Below are 22,046 nucleotides of genomic sequence, written 5' to 3'. Positions count from 1 at the left end.
CTTCTGACCTCAGGTGATCCACCCACCTTGGCCTCCCAAAGTGCTAGGATTACAGGCATGAGCCACCACATGTGGCCACAAATTTGTTTATGAAGTTGACAGTCACATTTAAAAGCGCCTTCCTTCACCACTTTGCTTACATATCTTTGGTTTTTAATGAATAAAGTCTTGCCATTTCAGGGTCTCATCATCAGTGATAGACTGTGATGCTCAGGTGGGAAGATAATTCACACAGACATGAAGAATCAAACCAAATATTTCAGAAATGGCAAGAGCAGGACATGACCATGAGATGGGGCAAAGGCAGTAGCTAGGTAAGAGTCAAAGGAAACAGATCCTATTTACTGTCAGATTTAATATCTTAAGTCTTTCATGTTTAATATTTATGTGATTAACCTTTGGTCCTTTTTTCACCAGACTCTTGGCTCCATAAGGTTAATGATTCAAAAAGCTTTCAGATCTTTCATCTCACACCCTACGTGGTATGCAGAACACAAAACCCCAGCGTTGTGTTTAGTGCTTTCCTCAGACCCAGGTCACCGAGGCCTCTGCCCTGCACTTTGAGCTTCAAGGGTCATCAGCGGACCTCCCTCCAGGCAAAGAATCCATAAGGTCAAGGTGGGCGTGTGCACTCAGGCCCCATTCTCCCCTTCTAGAACCAGTTCTGAGAAGCCTTCTACAGGCGGCTCAAGCCTCTTCCAGGGCCACGTGCTCTCTTCCCTGGCTTCCCCTCCGAGGGTGGACTCCACTATGGGTGCGTGTGACCCTAGGGTTTAGGTCTAGCCAAGGGCCACTGTTTTTGAGCAGAGTTGGCAGGCAGAGCTTGGGTATTTATACACATGCACATGAAGCCCTTCATGGTGCAGCACAGAGTTTGTGGGTGGGAAGAGAAAGGCAGCAGGCCCTGAGCTGGGTGTCTCAGTTTGTACTTCTGCCCTCAGAGGTTACACAGGCCTTCTGATGGCCATGGTTACAGACATTCCTCTCCAGAACAAGTCACTGATACTCCTACTTCATGCTAATAGCAAAAGACTGGAAAAGTCCGGAATTTGGAACAAGATTAAAGGAGCAAAAAGAGAAGCACGTCACTTGCCTCAGCTTCTATCTCATCGTACAGGAACTGCTTTTTAAACTTGGTCAGAGCATAGTAGGCGCTGTCGTTGTACAGATCCAGAGGGTAGAGGACATACCTGAAGAGGGAAAAACACAGCCAGCCGCTTGCTAATAACCCCCCTTAAGGAAGACAGCTTTATATTTGCTTGGGAAATAGAAACAAGTTCACAGTCAGGAAAAGACCATCTTTCATCCCTCTCTTACGTTCCTTGAGCCTCCACCGCTTGAAGCAACTTACTTTACAGTCAGTCCAAAGAAAAAGTCCAGGGTGCGAATAAAACCAAGACTTGTAAAAATTCTTTTGGGACTAAAACACATCAGGTAGCAGTTAAGAATACAAGCTACCTGCTCCTGAGATGATTCTTTTCTGAGCATAGCTGTTATGAGGCTGACAAGGCATAGGAAGGGCAGTTGGGCTGGGAAACTTCAGAATTTATCTGCAAGGCTGAATTAAATGATTCTGTCTGGCTGAGCTCTCCCTGTGGTGGGACACATGGCCTCATTTCTTGTCAACTCAGTGCTTCCTTCTGGAAAGAACGGATCTCCCTGGCAAACTGCCCTCTACTTGTACCCCAGGAGCCACCTGCTGGCCCAATCCTGCCTCTTACTCCATCATGGAAGGTTCTTTGGTTTCCAGGATATGGTCCGTTAGAATCCAGGGCATGGACATCTCGATGGGGAACTGGATTCGTCGGCCCATGGTTAACTCCAGGAAGAATTCTCGGAACCAGAGCTGGGAGAGGTCACAACACTGCTGCAGGGCTTCTGAAAGCACAAGGGAACGAGCCTTTGGTTACTTTTAGCACTAAAAGACCTTAGTTCTCATTGTTTTTATTAATTTTCATTGTTATTGTCACTGTGTTAGGTATGTAGCAGGTACTAATATTGATTAGTAGATCCTGCTCTCTTTTACTTAAAGGCAAGCCTAACATCTACTGCCTCTCAAGCATTTGTTAAGCTTGAGAGGCAGTGGTTGTGGGCTGGTGGGGGAGAAGAGGAGGCAGTGACGTTTTAGAGCTTTAGATGCCCCTATAGTTCCCATCCCTCTCCTACAAAGCCATCACTCTCCTACAAAACCTGCAACCTAAGCATGAAAAGTATGCTCCTGGCCGGGCGCAGAGGCTCATGCCTATAATACCAGCACTTTGGGAGGCTGAGGCAGGCAGATCACTTGAGGTCAGGAGTTTGAGCCCAGCCTGGCCAACATGGCGAAACCCCGTCTCTACTAAAAATACCAAAAAAAAAAAAAATAAAATAAATTAAAAAAATAAATAATTAGCCGGGCACAGTGGTGCATGCCTGTAATCCCAGCTACTCGGGAGGCTGAAGCAGAAGGATTCTTTGAACCTGGGTGGCAGAGGTTGCGGTGAGCTGAGATCACATGACTGCACTCCAGCCTGAACCTGGGAAGCGGAGGTTGCGGTGAGCTGAGATAGTGCCACTGCACTCCAACCTGGGCAACAGAGCAAGACTCCGTCTCAAAAAAAAAAAAGTGTGTTCATTATACAAACACAGTGTCAAGACAGGCCCCCGAGTGCCCACTTTCAACTGGATTGTGGCTCCTTGACTCCTTGTGTGTGATAATTGCCAGATCCCATACAGTTTAGAGACCTTGAAGGCCCTTCCCGGGCTGCTCTGTAATGGAGAAGTTTGTACTGCTTGTTACAATCACTCTTTTCAATGCCAGCAGACATATGAAGACTCATGTTCCTGAGATACTACTCTTCCTCTGCTCTGGACATACATCTTACTAAAAGGAGAGGAAGTGTGAAGAACACAGGACTGGGATGCAGCTCGAGAGCCTCCCCTGCTGGCAGCAGCAAGTACTAATTAGCGCTTGGTTGCGGCTGAGTAGCAAAAGTCTAGCATCCGTGTGTCTGTATGTACGTATTCTTGTTTTTGATCCCGCTCTAAGGACTTTATGACAAATTAGCCACAAGTATCTCCTGGACAAATTTAGCTAAGTCAGAACAGCTGAGTTGAACCTGGCCTTTCCTAGCTCCAAAAGCCCACTGGAAAGTGTATGTGTTTTTTCCTTGGTGGTGATATGTGCCCCTTAGGGTCAACGGTCACGTCCCTTTGCAATGCCTGGCTTGGTGGTCTTAGCGGCTCTGAGAGCCCTCATCCCCTCCTCCCATGCCTTAGCAGGGATGGGATGCAGCTCACCACTGATGTTGAGCAGATGTGTGAAGAAGAAGGACTGTTTGTGAAAGTCCTCTATGGCGAGGACAATGGGTCCATCCAGGCTGCTCCTCAGGGTCTTCTTGGAGCCGCTTTTGTCTGCAATGAGTGATTCAAGCATGGTCCGCACCATGTACAGCTTGAAAAAGAAAGCAAGATGAGAAGGTCAGAAGCTGGCCCTCTACCCCGGGGAAAAAGGTTGCTTCATGTTGTATTTATGTATTTATTTTTTTTCTGCAGATGTCTGCTCTTAAAAAGCACTGTCCTAAGGAAGCACCAGTTTAAGGTTTGAGAAATAAATGTGGAAGTGTGAAAACCTTCATGGCCAACCCGGGCCCCGTGGCATCCCTGGGCTGGTGGACCTGGCCACACCAGGTAGCTCCCTGCTCTGCTTGGCCAAGGGCGTGTATATCAGAGGAGAACCTCATTACGTGTCACCTTGGAGTCACTCCCTGCTTTCCCAGAGGGCCACAGATGCCATGGGTGGAGCACTGGACTGGGAGTCAAAAGACCGGGGTTCAAGGCCAGGCACTGCTGCTGATTTGCTGTGTGACCTTAGGCAACAAAGCCCCCACTCTGGGCCTCAGTTGTCTTATGTAACATGAGGGGGATGGACCAGATGCCTTCTCACACCAGTCCCTTTCAGCACTAACATTCTGAGGAACTGAGAAATGGGATAAGATCAGAACGAACCCCCTCCCACACCTGTTCCTGACCCTCAGCGTTTTGACCCCGTGGCTGAGCGATGGCGGCCCCTTGGTGGCATCAGCTGCACTGCACAGCCTGCTGAAGTTCAGGGTGGAAGGCGGGTTAACATTGGTACTTACACAGGAGGCTACTAGACAATTAACTCCCGCTTACAGGGTGCCTTAAGTGCAAAGGATGCAAGTGCGGTGGGGTGGTTCTCTTTGCTAATCTAGATCTCTCCACATCATTTGTCTGTGAATCTTAGGGCTGGAAGGGGCCTTGAGGAGCCAGGCTAGTCCATTCCTGCTGCCTCCTCGAGAAGGGTACCCAAACCAACCCAGCCAGGCGGTGTGATACCAGGGATCGGCAGCCTCTTCGGCCCTGTGTGCCACCAGTGGGGTGAAACAAAGCCCTCGGGGACCACTGGCAGGCCTAAGACATAGATAGGAGAGAAGGAAGAGGGAATGGGAGGGCAGGAGAGACAGGGAAGAGGGAGAGAGAGAAAGAGAGAGAGAGAGAGAAAAGCAAGAGGTATTGTATACGGTGGGAAAGCCGCCGCGACTGCCGGGGGCCACCTCTGAGACACTCCAACCTCCCAGCAACCGCGTTCGTCTTCGCTGCCTCTGGAGCTTCCCTGGGATCTTCCCCATCACATGCCTGGCACTGATGCGGGTAGAGCAGCCACAGAAACGTGTGACCCACCATCCCTGCCACAGGGCTTCCTTTGTGGGAAAGCAGCCACGGTGGCCGTCAGTGCCTCAGACAGTCCCCCATCTGCAGCCCTGTTGGGGGGCCCGTCTCACCATCCCTAGGAGCCGAGAAGCACTCTTCTCGTGACGGCCTCTCAAGTCCTCAAAGGAAGAATCCAAGTCTAATCTGTTGTGGGTGCTGTCCGATTGATATCCAACTCTAATTCTCTGAAAACTGGTTTCACCCATAAGAAGGTGAACTTTTTTCCCACGTACTTTTACTTAACAGAGCATTTAATTCACCAAAACAGTCTCTATCCCAACTATGCAAGATGCCCATGTCTACTGTGTCCTGAAGACCGTACCAGAGCCCTGGGTGGGTGTCAGGAGACCTGGGTTCTTGTCCCACCTCCACCTGGGACTCACCTTGTGACTTGGACAAGTCACTTCCCCTCTCTAGACCTCAGTTTCCCCATCCGCAAGATAGGGGGAGGGCCTAGGTTTCTCTAATAGCGCTCCCAGCTCTGGTTGTCTACGAGTCTATTCAACATGTCTGTGCCACCTAGCATGACCTGGTAGAGGTTGGGGGTGAGGCGGGATTTACTGCTGGTGACCCACCCCTCTCACATTATCTACACAAATACTCCTTCCTCTCCTCTCCTTTTCTCTCTGCCTGTTAAGTCCCCTCCTCCTCCTTTCCAGTGTCTTTTGTGCCTTGTCTGTCTCTTGCTCACTCATGTCTTAAAACTTACAGAAACACCTGAAAGCCCTGCTCAGTGTCCCCCGGACCTCAACCCTTGATACTACACAGAACTGTTTGCAGACGCTTCCTTGGGGCATTCTACAACCAGCCGGTGAGATTGGTGCAAACTAGTAGAGGGCTGTGAAGCCAAGGGGAGTTAAGATGACCCTGCCGAGAACCCACCTCTCCCCTGCCCCAGCCCCCAGCACAGACACAGACGCACACACAGGGAGAAGGGTCAGGAGGTGGGCCTCAGATGGTCCATCTTGGGTGACTGAGAACAGAGAGAGGCTTAAAGGTCATGGGAAGTGAGGCCTGTGAGACCCTTAAACTTGCAATGAGAACCGTCTGCTTTTTCCAGTACATCAAAAATATTACCAGAAACTACCTATCCTTAAGTAGGTAGCAGGGATTTAACGAAGATGCCCAGATTATTGACTTTTTTTCTGTAATGTTATGACTGCTCTGGATAAGCCATAGGCGACCTCTTGTGCAGAAGCTCTGGCTGGCAACTCTGAGTGTTTCCAAATACTAGACTTCCTCTAAGGGGACAAGGGCTTTCAATACTTGCACTTTTGGAAGGATGTGGAACTAAGGAATATTTTGTTAGTAACACAATCTCATCCAAAGTTTTCATTTTACAGAGAAGATAATCAGAGCTCAGAGAGCTCAAGGTGCTTGCCCAAGATCACACAGCAAGTCAGAGGCAGAACTTTTAGGGGAAAGGGCCAGGGCTTATTAAAGAGGGACAGCATAGATGCATGTAGATAGATTCCACTTTAACCTCCTCCTTCACTTTGGAATCTATACTTCATAGGACTAGAAGATGGCCAGGCAAGGTGGATGTGGTGGTATTATCCCCATTAGCCAGTTTAAACAACTGAGGCACAGAGAGATCTGTAAAGTGCCCGAGGTCACACAGGTATCTAGGACTAGAATCCAGGTCTCCTGAATCTTAAGCCAGTGGTCCTCCTTCCTATATCAAAACAAGGTGGCAGAATAAGACCAGAGCAGCCACTCAACCCTGCCCCTCCTGACCGATGGCTCCCACTCCCACTGCCCATGGCCAGCCATGATGATCTACCATAGCCCGGCTGGCCTCTGAGTCAACGCAGCTGGCCTGTGCCTGGAGCCGCTTACCTGTGTGCTGGATGGCCCCACAGCACGCCGGGGCACCTTGATATCAAATCCACCTTTGGGGTCCTTCTCCCCTCTCAAGCATGGGTCATTAGGGGGCTCTCGCCCTCCCTCCCAGTCACAGATGGTCTTTCGAATTGCCTGTAGGACACTGGGGAAGGAAGAACTAAGACTTAGACCAGGTTTCACCATGGGAAAAAGTCACTACAAGCTTGTGTTTCTAGGGCCCATGGTGTTCCAGGAACACCCACATTTGAATTCTTGGGGTGCTTGTAAAGCATGCTCATTTCTGCCCCAATTCCAAAACTCTGGTTTAACAGATTTAAGGTACAGTCCAGGAATCTGTGTTTAAACAAGTGTCCTACATGGTTCTGATGTCCAAGGGATGTCTGAGAACTCAGCTCTGAGCCCATCGAGTGAGACAGAACTTGTGTGAGGCAAGAGGTCTGTATTTCCTTTCTGGTTATAGGGGAGTCTCACCGGTCTTATGAAATCTGTGTGTGCTTAGTTTTCATAATAGCTTAGATGCGCTGCATACTTACTCCATGCTGCATGTGCTTAGGTCTATATATGGACCATCTCATTTCATCATCCCAACAGGCAGCAGGTAGCATTATAATCCCCATTTTACAAATGAGGAAAACTGAGGTTTGGAGAAGGTCAGCAACTTGACCAAGTTCACACAGCTAGAGAGCAGTGGATATGGACTTCTAGAGATGAAGGCTTAATTCATCCCAAATGCCCAATCTCCTAAAGAGCCCTCTGGAGCTTGCTGGAAGGACCCATGTGTGTTCAGTGGCTGAGCCAGGACATCCTCTCTGATGGGTACCTGGCATGCTTATGTCTGATATGCTCCTGAAGGCATCTGAAAACCCACCTGATGAGGACATTCTTCTTCTTCCGTACCGCCTGCCGCAGGGGCTCACGCAGCGTCACCTGGGCGAAGTCCTGCAATGCCGCGTAGATGGTGTTCCTGATGGCCTGGTTGAAGACGCTCTCCATCCTGCCCATGAGCACCTGCAGGCCTTTGATCATGGCGATCACCTGGGCAGGAACAGGCCAAGAGTCATGTTCACCATGTCCAGCACACCAGCTGTCTACTACCCATCACCGCCTTGCCAGGGGAGGCGGGGAGTGAGATGTCCAGAGGCATGAGGCCAGTGCTACTCAAAGTGCCAGTGCATGGCTAGGTAAGAGATGTGTGCCAGAATGTACGTATATCAGCACTTGGCTTCATTCATTGAGAAAGTCTTGCTACAAAACACAAATGTCAGCTCAACTAACAGCATTCTTCGCAATGCAACTGATTTTCATCCTCGCATGAGCTCCCAATTTTGTTGTTCACTGCTGACAAATAGCAGCTGGCCCATGGGCCACAATTTGAGCATTTTGAGAAGTGCCTTGGCTTTTGAAGGCCTCTCCATAGACCAGGCACCCACAGACAACATCAAATAGAACTTTTTTAACATAAAATTTTCTAAAGAATTTTTACAACCTTTGTTTTTGAAACCATTTGGCCAGTTGCTGCTTGAGTTTACAAAATCAAAACTTCTCCTGCAGAAGTCATGGGGGAGAATGCCTCTACTCCTCTATTTCCCTTCTCCTTACCCTAACTCACTTATCTGTTTGGAGAGATGGGGATTCAGGCACGTGTGATGAGAGGAGCCTGGCCTGACTTTGGCTCGCTCTTTTGGGACCTGCCTGCCTGCAAGTATGTGGCCTCCCTTCTAGGTTTCTGGCCGCTTCTTGCAGTAACCATCCCCTGCCCATCCCGAGGAAGGGAGGCGTGTATCTATGCAGCTGCTTTGCCTATTACCTAGTGGCAAGTTTAATGAGATGTAGGAGGCATAGGAAGACTGGTGTGGTCTTGGGTGAAAACCACATTCTCTAGTCCGGCTTTACCAGCAGTAAGTCTGAGCCTTTGACTCCATTGGCCTCTAATATTAATTTCTCAATTGATTCAGAATTCAGAGGGAAAGGCATGTGGCAGATCGTCCACCTCACAACTGCCACACAGATCACACCCATAATGGCATGTTCCACCTTCTACACCAGACTGGAAATACACAGGACAGGGCCCAGCTATGCTGTGCACGCCCAACTGCCAGTGTCTGGGTCCATGGTGGGCAGACACATTTTCTGTTGAAAAGGAACAAATAAATGAATGAATGAGCTTAGACCCTAAGGCTGTTTTTTTCTCTAAAACTTAAAGGAAGAAAAAGAACATTTTTAGATAGAACTGGTATGAAAACAACTCAGGAGGTGATGGTTTTCATTGGCACCAACAGTACAACAATTTTGTTGGTGATGAGCTTTAGTGCAGAGAAATAATGGGAGAGAAGCATTAGAGGACTGTTAGATCATAACAGAATCTGGGCCCCTGGCTACAGATGTAACTAGGAGACATTAGGACAAAGGAAGGAGTAAATAATGAAGATGTCTCAGAATGACTCCAAATACAGAGGAGTGGGCAGGCGTGTTGGATCTAAGGGAAAAATCTTTGCAACTCTAGACAAGGCAAAGATTTCTTAGCTGAAACCCCCAAATCACTAACCACCAAATAACCGACAAATTGGACTTCATCAAAATTAAAAACAGCTGCTCTTCAAAAGGCACCCTTAAAAAATGAAAAGGCAAAGTCACTGATGAGAAAAAATATTTGCGACATATATTTGACTGAAGACTTGTGATCTAAAATATGGAATGAATTCTCACAATTCCATAATGGGAAGACAGAAACCCGATTTTTTAAAAATGGGCAAAAGATCTCAATACTTCACAGAGGAAGATATATGAATGGGATACAGGACAGGACAGAGGTAAAGGGAATTCCCAAGATAATAAATAATGAGGAGAATCTTGGATCAGTGGCGGGGCTGGTCTAGAGACAAACCCATGCAGACTGGAAAGAAGAGAGCTTGTGGAGGAACGGCTCCAAGAAAAAAAGAATAATACCAAAACTCATCAAAAGATGACTGTGATGGACTATTTTGTAAGGAGTTTTACGTTTTGTTGGTAGGTTTGGGGTTGCCTTTTTGATAGACTCATAGAAAACAAAATAAAAAATACAGTATTGCTAATTCTATGAAGAACGAAAAGTTGTGCAAGAAAATAAATGGATTCACATTAGATCGTGTGGCTCAGTGATGGACAACAGTTACTTGCTTATAATAATAATAAGGTAACCATTGATTTTTACCAAAAAGTGTAAAATTACCACGATGGGAAGATGGGGGAAGGAAACCAGGTGTGTTGCAGGGATGGGAGGTAGGAAGGAGAGAGCTATATCCTCATTTCCCAAAGTAGAAAATCAATAGAAAATGTCATAAACTGAAAAACCAAGAAATAGTCTCAGAAGCCTGTTAGAACTAGGGAGATAAATACCACAAGGAATCGCTTAACAAGTCGAATGGCGTTTCCTATTTGGGGATTCAGAATGGAATAACATGGTGCAGGCAGGTTACTGCTTTTGCTTCGTTTTATTATTAAAGGCCACATTGAACTACTTTTCTTTTTAATTTTTTTAAACATGTTTTATTCACGAGATAAAGACGATAAAACCTCCCAATGTATAGCAAAGTAATGACTAGATGGAAATAGAGTGACATGTTCTTGGTGGTTGTGCTTGGATGATGATATAAGGTTGTGGGAAGGTGAAGGTAGAAGTGGGTGGCGGGAGCATCTTCTAAATCACTTACAGTGCATACGCATCCCTTTTATTAAGGAAATAAGTGCATAAATAGTTTTATAAAGTTGCATTTACCCTCTGACTGTCTCACTTTAAATAGGCTTGAGGATGACTTTGTCCTCTGGTGATGACTGCAAAACTTTCTTCCAGGTTGCCCATTGGTAATGGAAGTGCCAAGGGGTCTGGAGCCACTCAGGACAACGTCAAGTGTGATTATGAAATTATGCCACCGAGCCTCAGTCCTTTAAAGTGAAGCTTGGAGAGATGACGACTCGAATCTCTTACATTTGTATGACCCTTTAAGTTTTCAGAGCTCATCTACATCCATTATCTTACTTGACAATTACTGTTTGATTCTCCACAATAACCCTGGGATGGGGCAGGGGAAGGTTGATTAGCTCCATTTTACAGATAAGGAATCTGAGGCTCTGAGAGCTGAAGTGACCAGAGGGCCCGGGGCTGGGATCCAGGTCTCTGATTTCTAGATTCGTCTCTTGTAGGTGTCAAATGGTCCTCAAAGAAATAGCTGTCACTCACAACCTAGTGTAAAGGAGTTTTCCTCCCAAACAGAAACATCATTTTGTAATCAAACAAAACACAATACAAAAGGTTATAAATCAGACAGACCTGTTTCCAGAAATTACTACTGTTCATGGTTTGGTATACATCATAAATATTTACGTCCTTCAGTTTTGCACAAACATATAAAAGTATATTATATTTTGGTATAAGTGGAATCATTTTATATGCTGTTCTGTTTTTGGTCTAAATGTCTATATTTGGATTTTTATTTTTTATATGTTGATATATGTATTTAGATATATTACATATTTCTTTACATATTTAAAAATATCCACATTTATGTGTATATGCATATTTATTTCTAGATATATTTTTGCATCTTCCCTGTATGCATGAAAACTACAGATATGCTGTTCTTTAATTGTTTCTTTTTTAACTTAACAATATGCTGAGCATAGCCTTCCATGTAGGTATACTTTTTTACTTTTTATTTATTTATTTTTTTTAAGACAGAGTCTCACTCTGTCGCCCAGGCTGGAGTGCAGTGGCACAATCTTGGCTCAATGCAATTTCCACCTCCCGGGTTCAAATGATTCTCCTGCCTCAGCCTCCTGAGTAGTTGGGATTACAGGTGTACACCACTATGCCTGGCTAAATTGTTTTTGTATTTTTAGTAGAGATGGGGTTTCACCATGTTGGTCATGCTGGTCTTGAACTCCTGACCTCAATTGATCCACCCCCTTCAGCCTCCCAAAGTGCTGGGATTACAGGTGTGAGCCATGGTATACCTTTTTTAGAGACTGCATAGCATGCAATGATATAGCTGAATCTTAACTTATTAACCTGGTTCCATACTGAAGAACATTTAAGTTGTTTCATATATTTTGGTATTATAAACAACACTGTGATAAATATCCACGTACAAATATCTCTGCACAGTTGGCTTATTTCCTTGGGATATATCCCCAGAAGAAGAACTTCACCAAAGGGTATGCACATTAAAAACATGAGTACATATAATCAGATTGCTCTCATAGAAAGCCTGCAAAATGTAGACTGACCACTAAAGACATGAGAATGTCTATTTCCTGCACTTTAACCTGCAACAGGCATCATTCAGCTGTCAAATCTCTGCTATCCTGATGGTAAACACTGTATCCCATCTTATTCCAATCTGTAGCTCTCTGACCACTGACCAGTTTGGGCATTTTTCATACCTCTTGTAGCCATTTGTTTTTCTTTTGTTTCTTCTGTTGGTTTCTTTGTGCCTGTTTTTTCCAGTGGAATGGATGTTTTTCTTTGGATTTTTAATAACAGAATGAGTTTCTAATCAATTCTGAGTAGCAGAATAACTTCTGACGGATTAATTTAGATGGCAGGACAGGGAAGAGCACGAAAATTAGGGCAACCGATGCTGTTTTCTTGCTCAGAACTACTCAGGAACCACCATGAGCTGCAGCCTTGGGGAGGGAGGGAGATGCAGGGAGTCTGCACCTACCTCAACGAAGGCAAATTTTTCCTCACTGGTGTAATTGTAGCGTGTGGCTCTCTCATATTCCTCCGCGGTGCCAGGACAGTCCTTGTTGCAGAACTTGTCTGTGGGATGAACCAGCTTCCAAGAGTACTGGGGAGAGTAGGAACAAACCAAACGTCCATCAACTGATGAACGGACAAACAGAATGTGGTGGATCCATGCAATGGAATCTTATTCAGCTGGAAAAAAGGAATAAAGTACTGATTCATGCCACAACATGAAAAACCTTGAAAGTATGCAAAAGAAAAGAAGCCTGATACAAAAGACCACATATCATATGATTCTATTTATGTGAAACATCCAGAATAGGGAAACCTATAGAGGTAGAAAGCAGATTGCTCAGGGCTAGGGAGATGGGAGGGGAGATAACACAGGGTTTCTTTTTGAAGTGATGAAAATGTTCTAAATTTGACTGTGGCTATACAACTCTGCAGATATACTAAAAACCAATGAACTTACACTTTAAATGGGTAAATGGTATGGCACGTGAATTGTAACTCCATAAATCTGTTAAAAAGAGAGTGCTAGGGGGAGATGGAGGCAGATTCCAAGGAAAGAGAGGTCAGTGTGAGGCCCTCTACCCAGAGACACCTACCACCTCCATGACGTGGGCGCTCCACTTGGATAGAAGCTGCAGACCTCGCAGGGCTAAGTCGAAGAGCTCGCGATACTCCTCGTCTGACTTCTGGCTGTCCAGCCCTGAGCCCGTCACCACCTGGGGAGCATCAGGTGTCATACTCATGGTCTATGTGCCTGACACTTTTATATGTTATCTCATTGATTCCCCCAAGAACACTGCAGGGAAGTGCTATTATTACATCCCCTTGACAGATAAACTGAGGCTCAGACAAGTGCCTTGCTGAAAGCCACATGGTTTATAAATCACTGAAGGTTTATAAATCACTGAAGTGCACACGATATAGTAACTCAGGAACATATACCTACATAGAGATATTAAATTTATGTATGCACCAATATGTTTTTCTTTTTTTCTTCTTTTAGAGACAGGGTCTCACTGTGTTGTCCAGGCTGGTCTCCTGGGCTCAAGCAATCCTCCTGGCTCAACCTCCCAAAGTGCTGGGATTACAGACGTGAGCCACCACACCCAGCCTCAACAATATTTTTTACAAAGCAATCTTACTCTTAATATATGGGATTCCTTCCGATTTTCTAGTCTATATTTATATAAAAATGCTAATCACAAACACTAAGTTGATTTCACAACTCATTAGACATGACTCACTGATTGAAAGGCAGTGGATAAACATCTATATAATATTCCACAATGATACAGAATATGTGTGTATGCACAAACATACTCTGTGTGTGTATATATGTACATACACATATATACATATACAGCCAGTCCTCATTATTGGCGGATTCTGTATTTGTGAATTCCCTTACTGGCTAAAATTTATTTGTAACCCCAAAATCAACACTCATGGTGATTTCTCAGTCATCTGCAGACATACACCCACTCCCAGCTGAAGTTGGACAAAGTCACTCTGCCTTCTTGTTTCAGCTCTCATACAGTAAACAAGTGTCTTTTTTGAAGTCTACTTAGTGCCATGTTTTCTATATTTTTGTGCTTTTTACTCTAACTGTTCAATTTAAAATGGCCCCCAAGCTTAGGGCTAATGCGCTATATAGCGTTCCTCTGTGCAAGAAAGCTGTAACATGCCTTACGGAAAAAAAATACGTGTTCTAGATAAGCTTTGTTCAGGTGTGAGTTATAGTTCTGTTGGTCATGCGTTAATGAATCAACAACAGAGATCACATCAAGTGTCTTTAAACAGAAGCACATATAAAACAAGGTTATATATGGATCAGTTGATGAAAATGTTGTGACCAGAGGCTCACAGGGCTGTAACTCTGATTTCTCCTTGGAGCAATGATTCAGTATTTGCTACTTCAGAGTTCATGGCCACTTTACAGAACTACTGTGAATAATGAGAATCAACATGTATAGAGCATATAGTTTTAAAAAATATCTTTGGCCAGACTCATTCTTAGACCACACCAAAATGAGAGTAGGAATTAAGAGTTCTGGCTGGGCGCAGTGGCTGATGCCTGTAATCCCAGCACTTGGGGAGGCTGAGGCAGGAGAATTGCTTGAGTCCAGGAGTACAAGACCAGCCTGGGCAACATAATGAGATCTGTTTTTAAAAAAGAAATAAAATATTAAAAAAAATTTTTAAAAGAGCTCTAGCACTCAAAATAAGTTATTCCTGTAACTTCAGTTCAATGGATTGGTACATATATTTAGAAAGCTAATGTTCTGGGCTTGACCTTGGTCCCTGTGGGCCACAAGTCTAATGACCACAAGTCATGGTCTAATGGCCACGAGTCCTTGCATTTGTCAGACAGTCCCCATTTCAGGTACATTGCTCTGTGATCAAAGGCATCTCCTGAGTTGGGGTTTGGAAAGTACAGTCACCATGGCTGTTAGCCACATGGTGGAAGCAGTGAGCATACGTGGGTCAGTGCAGTTACCCACGAGTGCTATGTAATAAAGGAATCTGAGTCAGGGGATCAGTGTTTATCAAACAGCATATTCATTTACTAGGAGGGTATGTATGGGATGAGTACCAGAAGGATATATACATCTCCAAATACCAGTCTTAGTTGGTTCTGGGATGGTAGGATTTTATGTGATTTTCTCTCCTTTTGCTTATCTGGGTTTTTTCCTGAGGTTTGTGCGCTGATCATGTCTCCATTAAAAAAAAAAAGTTTTTAAAAAAGGAAAAATTAAATGAAATGTAATTATTGGGATTAGTGGAGATTTTTATGGCCTTCATCTGCCCTTAAGTATATTACTGATTTTTTTTACAATGATCATTTATTACTGTTTAGTTTTAAAACATTTAGGTAGCGTTATGAGTATGAGTGTTCTGTTTTCTTGCCATCCAGGTTGGAGATGGTTTGCATCACTTATCATGTACAGGCAGAACTAACCATCACCAGGCCCTTATTATCTGCCATATCTTTTAATCCTCTCAATGAACCTTTCAGGATAGATACTGTTATCACCCTCATTTCACAGATGAGGAAACTGAAGCAAAGAGATGTTGAATAACTTACAAAGGGCAGCAGCACCACCAGAATTCACCCCAGTCTGCCTGGCTCCAAAACCCCTGCTGTTGGCCACTTTACCCTCCTGCCTCCCTCCCTTCTACTCTCCAGTGTTCCGTGGGTCCATGTTCTTTCCTGGCTGCTCCTTACCCCTTCTGGCCCTGGGCCCACGGGCCTGTGCCCCAGCAGCCTGCATGCTCACCTCACTGTTGCTGTAGCGAGCGAGCTCGGAGATGAAGCGGATATGGTCATCCCGGATCTGAACCATCTGCTCGCAGATATTGTACTGGGGGCTGATGCTGCTCTGGGTGCACGTCCACCTGGGTAGAAAATTATGGGGTCGGAGAGGGTCCCAGCCTCAGGAGCCTGGGTGGGACAGGCATTAGCTGCTCCTGGTGCTCAGCCCACGTGGCCAACTCCCCTGGGTGACACCAAATGGTATCCCAGCCGCCTCAGCAAGAAAGCCTGCTAAGTCCAACACTGTGGGAGCTTCAGGCCTAATGGAACAGTCCTTCCTCCTCCTCTTTGGTGCCGGCCTCGTCTAGGATCCAACTGTAGGCCTTTCCAGATACCTGGTCCATAATACTTACCAGTAATATGAGAGGGGCAGGAACACAGCCTCTCTAGGACTACAAAGGGATGGAATCTGCGCACAGAAAAAGCAAGGTGGGCAACCTCCAAAACCAGCCTACCCACTCTGACAGCACAGACACTCTGCGGTTGAAGCTGGCTTTGCGGGGCCTTTGGGCTGGGATTGCGGAAATATGAATGTGACTGTGCCTCTTTTCCAACAGTGCCCTGGCAACATGGAAGCACACTGTGGTGGGAGAAGCCAGGGCCACTCTGAGACGTGGGGGTGGCCCCTCCCTCCACCCACCCCCTCTACCTCTTGCCCCCTTCTGTCCTTCTCTCTCCACCCTCTTTCCTCCTTCCCTCCACCTTTTTTCCACGCCTTGTGAAAAGATGGCATTAGGAAAACCATCCAAAGTCAGAGAGGAAATGAATGAATGAACATCTTCACTCTCCATCCCCAAGAGAAAAACGACCACTCCCTTCACCCTCTTCTACCCTCAGGTGCTGGTGACCCAGCAGACAGATGAAGCATGAGCACCAGACAAGGCAGAAAAAAGATTCTGAGGAGAATTTACTATTTCAAAAGAAGCCCTGATATGGTTCTCACAAGAATGGTAGAACAGTGACAGCCTTCCTCAGGCCTCCCTTCAATATCACTCAAAGAGTTATCTGTGGAGAGGGGAGAACACGGCCCCTCACACCCAACCCCAGTCACTTCCCTAGCCTCCGCTCCCAGCCAGCTTCAGCTGGTCGAGAAGTCAGGCAGGGAAAAGTGAGGAATGAGTTCAGCATTCTCCATTCCCTGCTTTTCCTGCAAAACCCCGTCACGCGCTAGCAGCCAGAGGGTGATGAAGCGACTACATGAGCTTTCCTTTGGACACTTGTTCGCAGAGGCTCCAGGCGGATGCAGTTCAAGGACACTCCATTCATATCTTTTTAAGATGCCAATACACTCGCCCTTGACTAAAGGACGGCTGGTTCCCCTCTGTGTGGAGAGGCCATAACTTTGGGCGAGAAGCACACAGAAGGAACCACCCTAACAGCCTCAGAGACCAAAAGAGCAGCCGAGGTTGGAGCCCCCCAACTTCAGTGAAGCACTGACACCCCAGTCCTTTGCATAGATGACCTAGAATTGTGGTTTATAAAGCGGCCGAAGGTGAGGCTGCCCACCCAATTCACGTCGACTCCACGATGGACTTAGCGCACGGTCACCTAACCTGAGAGGATCAGCGTGAGGAGGAACAACGCCACCTCTCCTCACTGGACCACTGAGGGCTGGCCACTCTTCAGAGAAGGAGGTGGACTCCTGCTGTCCTGCTGAGAGGACATGCGAGTCACTGCTGGGCTGGACAAGGGGCGTGGCTGTGCTCTGAGCCCTTTTGAACCTGGCAGCAGAGGGCGGATACAAAAGGGCTCAGAGCACCCTCGCGGCTCCCCTCCGGCTGGCACCTGTGTTCTGATGGAATCCACCTGCCCAGGGATCTGGGGAGGGAGGAGGGGCTGAAGTGGCCCCTCGGCTCTCTGCCCGGGCTGGGCATCCTTGCGGGAGCCGAGAGACATTACGGCAGGCACTCACTTGGACTTGTTCTCTTCATAGTGAGCACTGGTCTTAATGTATCTGGCCAGCTCTATCTGCATGTCGCCGAAAAGGGGCACCACCTGCAGCTGCTGCAAAGGAAGCAAACACAGCTCGTGAGATGCTGAGGAGGGGTTGGGGTGGCCGCCTTCACTGCCACCCCACTGTGGGAGGCAGGCCTCTGTGTGTGCCTGGGGGCCGACCCGTAGTTTCTGCTTCCGATGATGCTACCATGTGACTCTGAAGCCAAACGGAGCCCTAGCCAGCGTATAGGTCCTCCCCTGCCTCCAACCAACTCTATGTTCTAGGCAACGGAGCCCAGAGAGGCAAAGTGACTTGTCCAAGGTCACTTAGCCAACAGCATGTGTGAAGGCCAAGGACTGGATGGATGGCTGCCCAGTGCAGGGTCCTTTCCGCTCGAATCTTCCCTGGCTTAAAGCATCCTTGCTGTTATGATTTCTAGGCTAGAAGCAGGTGTGTGAGTGCTGTTGGTCTTCCTGAGAAAGTCTGTACTTCCAAAGCAATTAAAACCATAATAATACCTAACACCAGAGGGCAAACAACTCCCGACCAAAGACCAGGGCAAATGGCGGGGAGGCTGGTATTTATTATGTGCTTCTCATGCACTAGGTACTATGCCAAGCACTTTAAAAACAGTATCTCAAGCCACACAATAGCCCTGTGAAGTCTGCACTATTATCATTCCCATTTCAGAGAAGAAGAACTGAAGCTTAAACAGCTTAAGTGATTTTTCATAAAGTCAGACCAGCTAGAAGTCAAGAAGCCAGGATTATACAACCCAGGGCTCTGAGTCATCTATGTAACCCCACTGAATCCTCCAGGGAACCCTACAGAGCCGATACCCTTGGTATTCATATTTTTCAGACTTGGAACTCAGTTTCAGAGTGATTTAGTGACTTTCCCAAAGTCATCCAGCTATCAAGTGGCAGAGCCAGACTTACACCCAGGCCTGCCAAGGGAGAGGTTGTATTTCTCTTCTACCTTCATCTCATTCATGCTGACTTAGGGAAGATTTTGCAAGGGTCTCCCAAAATGAGCCCTATTTTCATCTGGGGCAACTCTAGAGAAAAGTAAAAGTTCCACCCTTGAAAACAAGCAAAGCCAAGGCACAGGATTCCTCTTAGTGACTTATGTTCCTTTTCCTTAACCTTGAAGAGTCAGTGGGACTCAGGCTCGATCTAATGCCCTCCATGTCACACCACTAAGGAGTTCTGCTGTGAATATTAATCTGGGCTTTCCCCTGACTGACCTCTCAGGCTTGCTCTGTGTCGGCAGTGCCTAATGCTAGAATAAACTGAGAACATGGGAAGTTAATTCCAAAGTGTAAGATTCCTTTGCAAAATTCTAAGAGGCTTAGTTTAACTGCAAATTTTTAAAGATCTGTGGCCAAAAGATCAACTCTCAGAGGCACTGAAACACAGTGAGTATATGATGAACGTTGCTGAGGCATTCTATCCAGAGGTAAGGGCAAGCTGAGGTGGCCCCTGGTGTACCAGGTGAGAGGCTGTGATTTTGCAAATGTGAACCAATTTAAAATCCAGTCTTTAATCATTCTACTTCTGCGAGCTCTGATTTATACTGGAAATTAGAGCAGGTGCTGTCTTCTGGGATGTACCTCTTTAAGTGACAAGGGACTTCAGGAAAAAAAAAAAAAAGCAGCATTCAAAAAAGAATCACAGGGCCTCCTCCTAGCCAAATCGCAGCTGAATCCTGCAACTTGGAACGATGTGTGGCTTTCATGTAGCAGCCTTCTAGGGCATCAATGCCTCCATCAATGGCAGCTGGAGGCCCTGCCATTCTATTCTCCTCCTCTTCCTACTGTTGGGATCTTTGGAGCTACAGCTCAATTAAAAAAACCTGACAGTTTTCTGGCTCATTTCATCCCTTTCCCCCAAAGACATCTTGGTGCTGGTAACCTCAGCCCTCTGCCCAGCCCCAGCCCCAGTTGCTGACCTTAAAGAATTTATCAATTTTGCTAAGATTAATTCTCTTCTTGGCATCCAGTTTGTAAATGTTACTGACATTTCCATCCATAAGGTAGAGGCCAAAGCCCATCACCTAGAATGAGAAGAGGGCAGAGCATAGAAACTAATCACATCTGCTGGAAAAGTTTAAAAACAAAAAGGTAGGTCTGTATATGTGTCACACACACACACATACACACACACACACACACACCCTGTAGAGACACACATTATATTATAAAAATCTATGCATCTTCAAATAAAGGCAGGAAATATAAGTCTAATTTCAACCAGAAATTTAGTGTATTACTACAGCAGCTACTTCTTCAGCCCTTACTATGGGCCAGAGTCTGTGCTCAGAGCTTTAATAAGAATGATTTTCTCTTGAGTCAAGTTCTCCGCAATAACCTTATTCTGTAGATGAGGAATCAGAGACACAGGGAGGTTAGACAGCTCGCCAAGGCCACACAGCGAAGCAGCAGAGACAGGAGCCGAACAGGATCTGTTGACAATATTTCCGCATTTAGATCTTTCTGAGAGAAAGGGCTGCTCCTAGCTCCTTGCTGTATCCCAGGGTGTGGCACAATACAGGCATCTGATGAATACTTGAACAGTTAGTGAATGTGAAAGTATCCACCTCTTTCTCCACAGAAAGGACAATGTAAAGGTTTCCAAGGAGCTGCTGGTGACTTTAATTTTTTTTAAAAAATCTCTTCCTGAATTTGCCCTCTGAGTGGGTTGACATTCTTGATTCCAACCCTTCTAATAGTCTCCTGAATGCTGGCTTGTTTTGCTCCTTTTAACATGTATGCAGAAGGGGGCCTGAGCAGCTGTGTGACCATGAGAAAGTCACTTCTCTCCATTCCTTTATTTCTCATCTGACACGAACAGGGTGGAGCAGGGTACTGCTCAGGTTGCTTCCTCTGTGGGTGCATTTCCGGTTTTTTTTTTTTTTTTTTAAGATGGTCTCACTCTGTTCCCTACCCCACCCCACCCGGGTTGGAGTGCAGTGGTGTGATCACAGCTCACTGCAGCCTCAACCTCCTGGGCTCAAGCGATTCTCTCACCTCAGCCTCCCAAGAAGCTGTGACTACAGGTGCACGCCACCACCCCCGGCTAATTTTTATATTTGTCTGTCAAGATGGTGTTCCACTGTGTTGCCCAGGCTAGTCTCAAACTCTTGGGCTCAAGTGATCCCCCTGCCTTGGCCTCCCAAAGCGCTAGGATTACAGGTGTGAGCCACTCTGTGGGTATATTTTGTTCTGCAGAATGAACTTCATCGTTTTCTGCATAAGAGCAGAGAGTGCTCCACGGTGGCATCTGAGTTCACTAACACAAACTAACCATGTGGCAAAACCATGTGAAGGCCAGGTTGAAGAGGGTGGGGAACAGAGAGGGAAGAAGGCAGGGAAGTCCGGGTGTGGGGGGCCGGAGAATTTGAAGGCTGCATTAAGACTACTTGGTGGGCTGGTAAGTAGTGAGTGACTTAGCTTGTGGAAAGTTACAGCAATCACCCAGGCAAAGCACCAGGGGTGAGAGGGATGTGTGAACTGTGAGTGGCTTCTCTGGATTTCTGATGTCGGGAGGAAGCCAGAGTGAACAAGTCTCAAAGCCACCCAGCCCTGCAAACTTAACTGAGGTGCTAAGACATGTAAGACAGGAGCACCAGCACAGGGCTGGGATTCTCAGAATAGCAGGAGAGACACTGAAGGAGAAGAAAGGAAAAACCACCAGAACGTTGAGAGGTGAGGACCTGGGACAGAATCAAAAGGGGCTCTGCAGCGTGTATAAAGAATGGGAGAAGGCTGTTCATGTCAGTGCTACAGCTGTGGGGCATAAGTTAGAGATAACCTAAGCTAACAATGGAATAATGGCTAAGGAAGGCTCATGGAAATCACATTATCTCACAGCAGCATAACATAGCCAAATAAATTTAGTCACATGAGATAAAATGGATACATGGTCATGCAGATTGCTAATTTTGAAAATATATAAGCATAGAAAAAAACTTAGAAGGACGTACATAAAAATGCTGAAAGTAGGCCAGGCGCAGTGCCTCATGCACGTAATCCCAGCACTTTTGGAGGCCGAGGTGGGCAGATTGCTTGAGCCCAGGAGTTCAAGACCAGCCTGGTCAACATAGGAAGACCCTGACTCTACAAAAAACTAAAAAAAAAAAAAAATAGCTGAGTGTGGTGGCATGTACCTGTAGTCCCAGCTACTCGGGAAGCTGAGGTGGGAGGATCGCTCGAGCCTGGGAGTTAGAGGCTGCAGTGAACCACGATTGTGCCACTGCACTCCAGCCTGGGAGACAGAATGAGACTCCACCTTGGAAAAGAAAACTAAAAGTGTTAACTCTTGGTGAAGAGATTGTGAGAGATTTACATTTTTTAATGCTTTGCTGTATATTCCAGATTTTCCAAAACAATACATACGACAATTCTGGAATGAAACGTGTGAACTGATGAAACAATTGTGATCACTTTGGCAAAATGTAGCAAAAGCTTGAAGATTTATTTTGTTTTCTAGTATGGAGGTTCTTTA

General features: G+C 46.1%; 1 protein-coding gene across 5 annotated transcripts in view; it reads right to left on the bottom strand.

The window, feature by feature from the left end:
• Positions 1 to 22,046, bottom strand: part of CYFIP2 (cytoplasmic FMR1 interacting protein 2) — a 134,291-nt gene that overhangs the window by 73,007 nt on the left and 39,238 nt on the right. For 3 of the 5 annotated variants that reach the window (XM_019027387.4, XM_055387217.2, XM_019027386.4), the window contains exons 9-19: positions 19,492 to 19,596; positions 17,518 to 17,609; positions 15,571 to 15,688; positions 12,889 to 13,008; positions 12,258 to 12,383; positions 7,427 to 7,593; positions 6,553 to 6,700; positions 4,339 to 4,413; positions 3,280 to 3,433; positions 1,722 to 1,878; positions 1,094 to 1,190 (exon numbers count right to left, since the gene is read on the bottom strand). In XM_019027387.4, the coding sequence (XP_018882932.1) occupies positions 1,094 to 1,190; positions 1,722 to 1,878; positions 3,280 to 3,433; positions 4,339 to 4,413; positions 6,553 to 6,700; positions 7,427 to 7,593; positions 12,258 to 12,383; positions 12,889 to 13,008; positions 15,571 to 15,688; positions 17,518 to 17,609; positions 19,492 to 19,596 (1,359 nt within the window). The remainder of the gene's footprint in view (positions 1 to 1,093; positions 1,191 to 1,721; positions 1,879 to 3,279; positions 3,434 to 4,338; positions 4,414 to 6,552; positions 6,701 to 7,426; positions 7,594 to 12,257; positions 12,384 to 12,888; positions 13,009 to 15,570; positions 15,689 to 17,517; positions 17,610 to 19,491; positions 19,597 to 22,046) is intronic. The other 2 variants (XM_004042898.5, XM_055387218.2) reach the window with 1 other exon arrangement.

The sequence above is a fragment of the Gorilla gorilla genome, chromosome 4, assembly GCF_029281585.2.
Source record: "Gorilla gorilla gorilla isolate KB3781 chromosome 4, NHGRI_mGorGor1-v2.1_pri, whole genome shotgun sequence".
Taxonomy (NCBI): Eukaryota; Metazoa; Chordata; class Mammalia; order Primates; family Hominidae; genus Gorilla; species Gorilla gorilla.
Note: the sequence above shows the minus strand (reverse complement) of the source record. Positions and strands in the feature narration are given on the sequence as shown.